The sequence below is a fragment of the Ylistrum balloti genome, unplaced genomic scaffold (assembly GCF_031769215.1).
Source record: "Ylistrum balloti isolate Yb309-2 unplaced genomic scaffold, AGI_CSIRO_Ybal_v1 Utg370580, whole genome shotgun sequence".
Taxonomy (NCBI): Eukaryota; Metazoa; Mollusca; class Bivalvia; order Pectinida; family Pectinidae; genus Ylistrum; species Ylistrum balloti.
The window spans coordinates 1,350,857-1,362,579 of record NW_026782361.1 but is presented as its reverse complement, the minus strand read 5'-3'; the positions used below and the strand labels follow the sequence as shown (position 1 = coordinate 1,362,579).

General features: G+C 35.7%; 2 protein-coding genes across 2 annotated transcripts; one reads left to right on the top strand and one right to left on the bottom strand.

Moving 5' to 3' along the window:
* Window positions 1-4,495: 4,495 nt before the first annotated feature.
* On the top strand, window positions 4,496-8,249 carry LOC132556626 (uncharacterized). The gene is made up of 3 exons (XM_060221061.1): window positions 4,496-5,706; window positions 6,076-6,220; window positions 7,559-8,249. Exons 1-3 carry the CDS (start codon window positions 5,588-5,590, stop codon window positions 8,153-8,155), a joined length of 861 nt encoding a protein of 286 aa, XP_060077044.1. The 5' UTR covers window positions 4,496-5,587; the 3' UTR covers window positions 8,156-8,249.
* On the bottom strand, window positions 6,047-9,954 carry LOC132556625 (uncharacterized). The gene is made up of 4 exons (XM_060221060.1): window positions 9,755-9,954; window positions 8,773-8,945; window positions 8,376-8,461; window positions 6,047-7,401 (listed from the first exon to the last, which is right to left on the bottom strand). Exons 1-4 carry the CDS (start codon window positions 9,950-9,952, stop codon window positions 6,341-6,343), a joined length of 1,518 nt encoding a protein of 505 aa, XP_060077043.1. The 5' UTR covers window positions 9,953-9,954; the 3' UTR covers window positions 6,047-6,340.
* Window positions 9,955-11,723: the final 1,769 nt, after the last annotated feature.

The following is an 11,723-nucleotide window of genomic DNA, read 5'->3' as shown; positions in this document are numbered from 1 at the left end:
TTACAGATCAAGGTCAAGGCCATTAAATCTGTTCTATATTCAAGTTTGCAGAAATTAAGTTTGCAGAAATTAACTGTATGAACTGACAAGGCCTTTTTTGTACACCGCAGAACAGGTGAGTTATTCAAGTCGATTGGGTCTCTATCATATAAAAGTCTTTGTAGTCTGATTATTGTAAAGGTCCATGGGCCTCTTGGTGTTTTTTTTTTAATCAAACTCTGTCAAAGCCAATGCCACTGGGAATACATCCAACTGTCTATAGAAACTAACTTAGGTTACTTTGAAAATGCATCGTTTCTACTTTAAATTGTGCAAGACTCATAAACCCATCAATGAGGAGTGAGGATTTTGTAAACAGATGTTTATTTCCATTGTAATCAAAGAAAGTTGTAAACACAACAAGACTATTCCAAAAATATTAAATTCATTATACATGAAAATTGAACAAAAAATGTTAATGCTATACATTTAACTCAGTCTTGAGAGGGGAATCAATGAAAATGAAACACAGAAGAATACGTATTTTCTGGCAAATTGCTGAGAATAATTTTCAAACTTATACCAGAAGTGTGTACTGTAAAATGTAAGGGGAGAGTTATATATATAGAGGGTGGATATGCATTGATGATGACCATCAGAAAATTATCCAGCAGGAGATTTATCATACATACACGGGGAATTGATGTAGAGGAGAGTTGATGAAGGGCCAAGATGACAAAGTCATCCTTTTCCACCATTTGTAAACTTTCCTAAATTAAAATTTGCTTTAAGTCATCTGACCCGAAGGTGTCAAGATGGACCTATAGCCATTATGTTTCGTCCATTGTCATGCATTGTGTGTAACTTTTTCTTTAGAACCCAACTCCTCTTTCATACCTGGATGGATTTCTACCAAAATTAGTTTGATGCATCATTGGGAGAGGGTTATCATTTCTTAAATTCTTCAGATTTTTTATTCGACACAGGGTCCTAAAGGGGGAGGTGCTGAAATTATATATAAAACCCTACTCCTCCTTTCTGCCTGGGTGGATTTCAACAGACTTTGGCTCGATTCATCAGTTAGGGTAGGCAATTATTTCTTAAATTTAGAAATCTGATTTGGCACCGAAGGACTTGGATGGGGGTTGGGGGGGGGGGATGGGATGTGGGGGATGGCCCAAAAGGGGAATTAAGACAATATTTTGCTACAAGACGCTAATTCTTTTTAATGCTTAAATAGATTTCAACCAAATTTGGTCTGAAACATCATTGACAGTGGAGAATCATTTCTTAAATTCAGAAATTTGATTCAACCTGTAGGGATATGGGGGCAGAGCTCCAAAAGGGGAAGTTATACAAGATTTTTCTTCCAAATGTTACTCTTTCTTAATGCTTGAATGCATTTCAATCAAATTTAGACTAGAGCATCAGAGGGAGTGGAGAATCATTTCTTAAATTCAGAAAGTTGATTCAATCCCTTGTGAATAGGAATGAAGCTCACAGGGATCAAATATGTTAATATATTTAAATTACTTCTTTTCAATAACCAAAAGTCCAAGGATGATGATATTCGGCCAGTAGCATGCTAGGATGAAGGGCTACCAATTTTGTTAATATGAATGACATTAACCCACTTTAAAGATCACAGGTATCCAATGTGTTTAAATGTTTGAATAACTACTTCTCAACAACTAAAAGGTCAAGGGTCTTGATATTGGGCCTGTGGCTTGCTTAATCAACAAGCAATACATCCAGATTAATGGCAATAATGTACTGCTTGTATAAAGAATATGATTTCAAGTTTGCATAAAATATCTTGATGAACCAACAATGTCTTTTTATGTAAGATCTAGAGAAATTGAGCAATTTATGTTTGGCCAATTTTGCCTTTTTAGCCCACCATCTAATAGATGGTGGGTTATTCAAATTGTCCTGCGTCCGTGGTCCGTGGTCCGTCCAGGCGTCCGTCCGTCCGTAAACAATTCTTGTTACTGCTATTTCTGGAAAAGTACTGGATGGATCTTTCTCAAATTTCATATGCAGTTTCCCCTTAGTACCTAGTTGTGCATTATACCTTTTTGGACTGATGGATGTGAATAAGTATGGGGACACTTGTTTGACCACATAGGTTTTCGATGGGTATTCTGGTTTCCTCCTAGAGTAAGACACCTTCACCCCTCGCACTTTCATCCAGGCCAGCAAGAGTGATTAATGTAAGCTGATAGCTTGTTTCATACTTTTTGGAAAATAAATATAGTTTATATATAGATTTTATTGTGAATATTAATTAACGTGTAAATATTTCAACTAAACACCAATACAATATTTTTTTCTGTCACTCAAGTCCATTTGTCAACATTGTTTCAAACCATTATAGTTGATAAATAGGTTGAAAAGTGGCCCAAGAATAGCTCAGTATGGCATCAGGTGTGTACTTCATTTATTTCTTTTTTTTTTTTTTTTTTGAAAATTAGTTAAGGGTACTTTAAATTTATTTTAGATTATCTACATTGTAGGCTTGTAAGAGTTACTCCCCTTCATTTCTCAATTGTTAGATATATATTTTAAAATATCTTTAAAAATTGAAAATATAAAGCAGTTGCTTAGATAATGAAGTTTTTATATAAATGCTGGCCCTTGGAGTACAATGCATACTTGAGAGCAGGCGTCACTAAAGTGCTACATTTCCCTGAATTTTATCAGGCGCCACATAGTGCTTTCAAAAGTAGACATTTCCTGTACGTCTGATGAATCTACTCACTTGCGTAGTCAGTACAATAGATGTTGCCGTTACAAACACTCTAGCTGTAGTATTGTTAATTAATGATTCTTATTATAGTCACTGACAAACGTTGTGTGTTTAAAGCATCACTCAGATTTTTTTAGCCCACCATCTAATAGATGGTGGGTTATTCAAATCGCCCTGCGTCCGTGGTCCGTGGTCCGTCCGTCCGTCCGTAAACAATTCTTGTTACCGCTATTTCTGGAAAAGTACTGGATAGATCTTTCTCAAATTTCATATGCAGGTTCCCCTTGGTCCCTAGTTGTGCATTGTACCTTTTTTGAAGCATTCAAGATGGCCGACAGGCAGCCATCTTGAATTTTGGAAGTAAAAGTTTGTTACTGCTATTTCTTGGAAAGTACTGGATGGATCTTTCTCAAATTTCATATGCAGTTTCCCCTTGGTCCCTAGTTGTGCATTGTATCTTTTTTGGATATGGCCGACAGGCAGCCATCTTGAATTTTGGAAGTAAAAGTTTGTTACTGCTATTTCTTGGAAAGTACTGGATGGATCTTTCTCAAATTTCATATGCAGTTTCCCCTTGGTCCCTAGTTGTGCATTGTACCTTTTTTGGACTGATTCGAATTCAAGATGGCAGACAGGTGGCCATGTTGGATTTTGAATGTAAAAGTTTGTTACTGCTATTTCTTGGAAAGTACTGGATGAATCTTTCTCAAATTTCATGTGCAGGTTCCCTTTGGTTCCAAGTTGTGCATTATACCTTTTTGGACTGATCCGAAATCAAGATGGCTGACAGGCAGCCGTCTTGGATTTTGAGGGTAAAATCTTGTTACTGCTATATCTGAGGAAGTACTGGAAATTTCATATATTGGCTTCCCTTGGTTGTGCATTGTACCTTTTTTGGACTGATTTGAAATCAAAGTGGCCCACAGGCAGCCATCTTGTTGTAATACAGCACAAGCATATTGTCCATTATCCACCTTTTGCTATCTAATAATACTTTGGGATCTTTTTCATATGATATTTGCTAATAGGTGCTTAATAAAAATATCTTGTGCCATCATTGAGTACATTCAATGAAGACCAGTTCATGAACATTTACAACACCTGTAACACACAAAAAAAAATAAACAAATCATTAAGAACTGAAAACAGATCCTCAAATGGTGGGCGCCAAGATCCCTCTGGGATCTCTTGTTTTCTTTTTTTTTTTCATAAATCTTATGTGCATTACTTGATGGAACAATGGTTCATGACCTACATTTATTAAATACCTGTATTGTTAGCCCACCATCTATTCAAATAGATGGTGGGTTATTCAAATCGCCCTGCGTCCGTGGTCCGTCGTCCGTCTGTCCGTAAACAATTCTTGTTACCGCTATTTCTGGAAAAGTACTGGATAGATCTTTCTCAAATTTCATATGCAGGTTCCCCTTGGTCCCTAGTTGTGCATTGTACCTTTTTTGAACTGATTCGAATTCAAGATGGCCGACAGGCAGCCATCTTGAATTTTGGAAGTAAAAGTTTGTTACTGCTATTTCTTGGAAAGTACTGGATGGATCTTTCTCAAATTTCATATGCAGTTTCCCCTTGGTCCCTAGTTGTGCATTGTATCTTTTTTGGACTGATTCGAATTCAAGATGGCCGACAGGCAGCCATCTTGAATTTTGGAAGTAAAAGTTTGTTACTGCTATTTCTTGGAAAGTACTGGATGGATCTTTCTCAAATTTCATATGCAGTTTCCCCTTGGTCCCTAGTTGTGCATTGTACCTTTTTTGGACTGATTCGAATTCAAGATGGCAGACAGGTGGCCATCTTGGATTTTGAATGTAAAAGTTTGTTACTGCTATTTCTTGGAAAGTACTGGATGGATCTTTCTCAAATTTCATGTGCAGGTTCCCTTTGGTTCCAAGATGTGCATTATACCTTTTTGGACTGATTTGAAATCAAGATGGCTGACAGGCAGCCATCTTGGATTTTGAGAGTAAAATCTTGTTACTGCTATATCTGAGGAAGTCCAGGATGGATCCTTCTGATATTTCATAGATATTGGTTTCCCTTGGTCCCTAGTTGTGTATTGTACCTGTTTTGGACTGATTTGAAATCAAGGTGGCCCACAGGCAGCCATCTTGGATGTCGACAGTAATACAGCACAAGCATATTGTCCATTATCCACCTGTAACTGACTGCTATCTAATAATACTTTGGGATCTTTTTCAAATGATATTTGCTAATAGGTGCTTAATAAAAATATCTTGTGCCATCATTGAGTACATTCAATGAAGACCAGTTCATGAACATTTACAACACCTGTAACAAACAAAAAAAAATCTTCAAGAACTGAAAACAGATCCTCAAATGGTGGGCGCCAAGATCCCTCTGGGATCTCTTGTTACTTATATTGTACAGTCAAACATGTTATAAAGGACACCTCTATATAAAAGACAGACTCATCAATCACACTCAGTGAGATTTTCTATATAATTGACCTCTTTATAAAGGACATCTGTCCATAAAGGACACTTTTGCTCTGTCCCTTGGGTGTCCTTTATACACAGGTTTGACTGTATATATATTCAAATTATGTACCAGAGTAAATTCAATAATGTAACATTGAATTCACCTTAAATTGATTTTAATTCCTGAAATAAATATGTATTGCAATTTAATGACCATTAAGTCTTGATTAAGTGAACATTTCACCATAAAAATATTTTTGAGCATTCCTGATTTATTTCCCTCCAATTTTAGATTAAATGGCCAGTGTTCTCACTTAGTTGGTCTTCTAAAATGTCTTCAAGGATTTTAACTGCACAATTTCTCATGTGTTCCGGACCAGCAGAGCTGCACTAATGTGCCTCAGCAATGGCATGTTCCTCGGGAACAAAAATAGAGCCTGTTCCTCTGAATCACATTATAGTAGCCAGACCTAAGGAAGTGAGGAAAAGAAAAACCCTGACATGTGGAGTTGATGAAAACCATAGGTATTACAACATAAATAAAGGACTATATAGCTCAGACTTTGCCTAACAATAATGATCATCTTGATCTGGTCTGTTTATTGGGTGATGAACCAGGCAATCAGAAAATCTTGGAAGACTACCTATATTTCAGGAAGAGATTAAATTTTGGTTTGTCTCACGTTGGTATCATTAAAGTAATGCAAACAAATGTACTCTTAATGTCAGATATTATTACACCCTGATGACATTATGCTTAGTACATGTATTCATATTTAAAGAAAATACATAAATTGCATAAAAATAGCTTTTTAATTTGCCATAAATCTGTTTATCTACATGTAAATGACAACAGCACATCAGAAAATACTTAGCATTTATTGTTTTCTCCAGATTACCAGAAGTCACTACTTCAGATGAATCAAAACTGGCAGCATTAAAAGAAACACCACTCCAGCATCTTATGCTGAATTCTGCTCCAAAAGCAACTACAGCAGTATTTGGACAACTTCCTTTGGGATCCATTCTCTCATACCAGGTAAGTTTATTGTTATTCACAAGTGTAATATAGTTTTCTTTATATTACCAGGATGGCATATGTAATAATAACAAAACTCTTGTAGTTTTGGCAATACGTATGGGAAAAATGTTAGTACTTTCATTGTTTGTCTTTGACAAAAACATCCTGAAAAAGAGTCAGAAGACAACATACAGACCAAATTTCATTAATTTTTGGAAATAGACTTGTCGGCACTCTGTGTGAAACCATTTTGAATTTTTTTACTTTTGCTACGAGTCTCTCAATATGCACCCTGTGTTTAGCAATTTTTTGGGTTTCACTGATTTCTGCAGGACTCATTTGTGTACCAGTCTTGGCAAAAGGTGGAATATTTAACCTCAGTCCCAGTTTTTTTAGTTCATCATCAATAGTGAATCCCTTGTCTGCCATGATAGAGTCATCATCTTCCATGTAGCCATGTTTTTTCATGTCCTTTAAGACTTCATAAAATCCACTTTCTTCTGCAATAGCCTTGTCAGAAATGGCACCTGAATGAAACTCTGACACAAACATTACATTACCATTTGGGTCACATCCAATTAATCCTTTTAAGGTGTTGCAAGATTTATAGTCACTGTACATTTGACTTTGACGTCCAAGGGCAGAAGGAGTTTGGGTTCTTAGTTCTGTCCCATCAATAATCATCAGGGTTGTTGAATAGTCTTTCCTGAATTCCTTGGGCCTGTTTTGGATTATTGTGTCTCTATGAGGCCATATTGACAACTGTCCCAACTTGAAATACATATGAGCTATCCATGTATTAAACACAACACCAGCAGATTGTACACTGAGTCCAAACCTCATTGCAATATCTTTCAGACCGAAATTGTGACGCAAACGACACAAACTTAAAAACAAAGCATCGGCGTCCGATAGACGCTTTATGTCTCTCCGTCCCTTTTCATAAGGTATCTTGTATCCTGGGGGAACAAGGAAGCTGAGCAGTGCTAAAAACCGTATATGCACTATTCCTGTATAGTATTTGAAAACATTTTTGAGGTTGTCTTCCTTCTCCAGTACTTGTTTTACCCCAAAACCCTGCACCTTTGTTTTCTTGTTAAGTTGTTGTAACTCCTCAATAGTTTTTTCTTGGCTTTTCACTACTGCCCGAAGTTCATGAAGCTCTGTTGTGACAGAAAGTAGATCTAAAGGCGAGATCCCTGAAAAAATAATAACCACAATAAATGCATTTGATCAACATGATAACATGCATTTCATTCAGAATTAGTGGTATGTACATGTAATTTACAAGTTCATATATAATACTTATGTATCATTTTATAATCAAAATAAATTATATGTATTTACAATTTACAGACAAGAAACTTAAAGAAACCACAAGTACAAGTATCATCTGATGGATGTGGAGATACCTGTGTCACAAGACAAGCACCAGTAACATTGCCCTGTGAATTTCAAGAACTAAATCAAGACCACAGTGTTATCCAAGATTACATCATAGAAATTGAAAGGGAAACCAGAGCGCAGTCAAATTCAAAACTCTGGATTGAGGCAAGAAAATCAAGGATAACATCTTCAAACTTTGGCAAAATACTGAAGAGGAAAGCTAAACCGACTCAGTCATTTGTGGACTCGATCTTTGGTACCAAATATGTTAATGCGGCACCATCAGAATACGGGAGAAAAACAGAGGTTAGCGGGAAAAGAAAATATTTGAAACAATTTCCTTCATCACATTTTCATGAGTGCGGACTAGTCATCAATGAAGAATTTTCATTTCTGGGTGCTTCCCCTGATGGAAAGTTGTGCTGTGATGGTCAGTGTGGAGTAGCAGAAATAAAATGTCCATTTTCAGCAAGAAACATGACAATTTCAGAAGCATGTGACAAAATCAACGGATTTTGCTTGGAAAAAAATAATGGGAAAATTAACCTAAAGCAAAGCCATGAATAGTATGCCCAAGTTCAAGGACAGTTGATGATCACAGGATGTGACTTTTGTGAGTTAATTGTCTATACACATTGTGAATTGTTTGTACAAAGAATCTTGCCTGATATTCCATATATGAGAGATATGTTTTACAAGCTGGCATTATTTTATAAGGACAATGCTCCTCATTCTTGAAAAATGTGTATTAGTATCTATTTTGATGTTTATTAAATAGATTACTTACATCTCTCATCTGTCTGTGTTGCTGATTCAGTTGTTGAAAGGACTGTTCCCTCTGAGTTATCATCTGCTTCAAATTCACAATTTGTGCTGTAAAAAAAAAGGAATAAGAAATTGTCTTATGCTGTCTTGAAGGTATATATAGTCATTGATTTTGTTATGACACTGATCTCATACAATACAAATCAATATATACGTGTGTTCAGCGAATAATATAAAAAAGACAGTAGTTAAGTATTTCTGTAAACAATATTAAAGACTTGTAACTAATATCTGAAGATGTTTTCAACTTGTATTTTACAACACTCTTGCCTTTTATATGTATACATATTTAATTGTTAAAAAATGACTTTTTTGTGTCCAACATGTATTATCCAGTAACAAAGATATGTTTTACTCACATCTCAGTGTTTTCATTTAGTGGAAATTTCTTCCTCTTTTTATTATCTGATGACTCTGTGTCAAAGGTAAGCAATCTTCTTTTTGGTAACGGCCTTGCTGGGGTACTTTTTGAGCCATCAGCTGGTAATGGATCAGGGAATAAAGCAGTTGGTCCATTACCTCCTTCAAAATGCTGAGAGGAAAATAAAAAAATACAGCTGTAATTCAATTGATTAATTTTTTATGGTTTAATGTCAGCATGACAGTCTGAATCTAGCAAGATACATTATCTTTATAGTGTCAGGCTGTCAGCTCATTGCAGTTCTGTTTTGTGTCAAGGCACCTGTACCCTACAATAGCTGGGGTATATAATTTAATGATCCCTGATTTAAAAAAATAAGTTTGTGTACAAATAAAATGAATAATTTGAGATTTACTAGGTAATGTGTTATAACCTTCATGTTTAAGATTTACAGAAATGTGTAGTGCTGTTCAGATATTCTGAGATGATATGAAATGACTTCTCATCAATTTGAATACCAACTAATATTTAAATTTTTCAAACTGTCATGCTTAGAATATTGTGATAGAAATTAAAGAAAGTTGCATTTTGGAACAAAACAAAATTACACATATTTTTGTCTAGCCATGCAGATTAAACCACGTTTACTTCAAATATTGCTATAATGATAATCAGCTGATAGTATCCATCCGTGAATTAAAAAAAAATAATGTAACGTGATGATGCATGTATGCCACGACAAGCACATACAGTAGGTCCGTGTCTTTTTAGAACGTGTGCTAGGCCTGCTTGGCTCCGGGCTCACCATAATCATCAACATTGAACAGACGAAGTAAGGAGGGGTGTTATACTTCAAAATTATTCGAGCTTCCAAGTTTTGTATTATCAGAACATGTAAACTGAACTGGGCCTTGTGTTTCAAGTAACTTTAAGTTAATATTGGTAAGGAAAACCGTGTACAAAATTAAACGATAACATACCGTAGAGCACACGGCTTTGTGTTTGTTGATTCTGTTGACATTGAGCTGGTCATGCGGTCGTCCACATGTTTTTATCCATCGTAGACATTTTTCCAGGTTGGTCTTCGGCTTTGGAAATAGTATCAACCTTGCACCATTCAGTCGCTGTGGGTATCTCTCATCGGCAGTGCAGGTTCCCCATGCACATCGTAAAACCATATCTGTGTTTACTTGTGGGACAACGTGCGCTTGTGGACGAGTAAACAGCTGAACGGGGCAAAGTACATGCAATTATTTGATTGGTCGATATTATCGGTTTGATTGACAGGTCGGAACTATGTATTAGATGTTGATGTTGATTAATCACTTGAGGAGATGCTTACAACCATGTTGCCTTTTAATGTCACAGTACTTTCTAAAGGCGGCAATATATTTACCATCACAAAAGAAGTATCAACAAATCGCGGAAACTAAACAAATGTGGAAAAGATCATTGTATACTGCATTTGTAGTAAATTTATATACAATCTTCAATTTACTTGGGTAGAAAGATTCACTAGTTATACCAAGTTTGTGTAGAAAGGATCACTGTATACTGAGTTTGTAGTGTACATAGAAAGGTTTACTTACTTATTTTTTTCTGAGTTTAGTGTATACAATATATAAAAAAAACTTGTAGAAAAGATCACCGCATACTGAGTTTGCTGTTTACAAATGTGTAGAAAAGATCGCTGTATACCGAGTTTATAGTTTATAATTGTCTAGAAAAATCACTGTATACTGAACATAATACGACTTCTGTTTAAAACCTTCATTTAAACTTAGGCATGTATTTTTTTATGTATCTTAAAAGTCTACCTGTACTAGGATATTGACATGACAAGATTACATTGCTGATCAAAGCATGGAAAGAATACTGTATCTAAAAACTGAATAAAACAAGATATAAGCATCTGTATCATGTTTTTTTAATTTTTATTATTATTATACCACCCCCCCGCAACGAAGTTAGGGGGGGTATACTGGAATCAGGTTATCCGTCCGTCCGTCTGTCTGTAGACACATTTTGTCCGGCTGACTCCTCCTAAACCTGTGAACCGATTTTTATGAAACTTTACAGGAATATTAAGGATCATGTGTAGATATGCTTGCCCCTTTCTTTTTTTGAAAATTTTGGTTGCCATGGTAACTGGTCACTATAAACAAGTTTTTTAATAAATGTCCATAACTCCTCAGTTATTTTACCGATTGTATTCAAACTTAGTAAAAAGATTTAATTCAGGAAGGCCAATAATTGGACATATTAGACGTTTCCCAAACTGTTACCGTGGAAACAATCCTGGCCTCTGATTGGTCAAAATTTAGATATTGTCCAATTTTGACCAAATTTGGTATATAGGGTTATTAGGGGATGCCAAACATTATGAAATAGGTTTCGTTGCCATGACAAACATGAGTGTTTAGTGTAGATCAAGAACATAACAGCAGACATTTTTTTGTCTCTGTGGCCCTTCAGTGGAAAATATTACTTCAATAAAGATGTAAGTATTGCAAGACTCTCTTGATAATGAACAACATGTATTCCACCCCTTCTGATTTCCAGAAATGCAGGCACATGCAGAATATGTCAATTACTCTCAGAATAACACTTTAACTTATCCATTGACTCATTGCAGTGTGCGGGGGGGGGGTGCCTAGCTCAGCATAAAGATATTCCTAAGTACAAACATGAAAATATCAATTATCAACATCCTGTTTATTCTATATAACTGGTGTAACCACTTAATGCCTTTATTAAACATATGATCTGGGTCTATTTAAGTGTCTTAGGAGGACATGTTTGGGCATGTTTTAGATAGTATCATTGTAGATCTCAACTGTCAGGTGTAATATTTAAGTAATACATGGGTAACAGCTAGGAGTGTTTTAAAACTACAGCTAGGAGTGTTTTAAAACTACGGCTTTTTGGCCAGTGTACTGTTAAAGTATT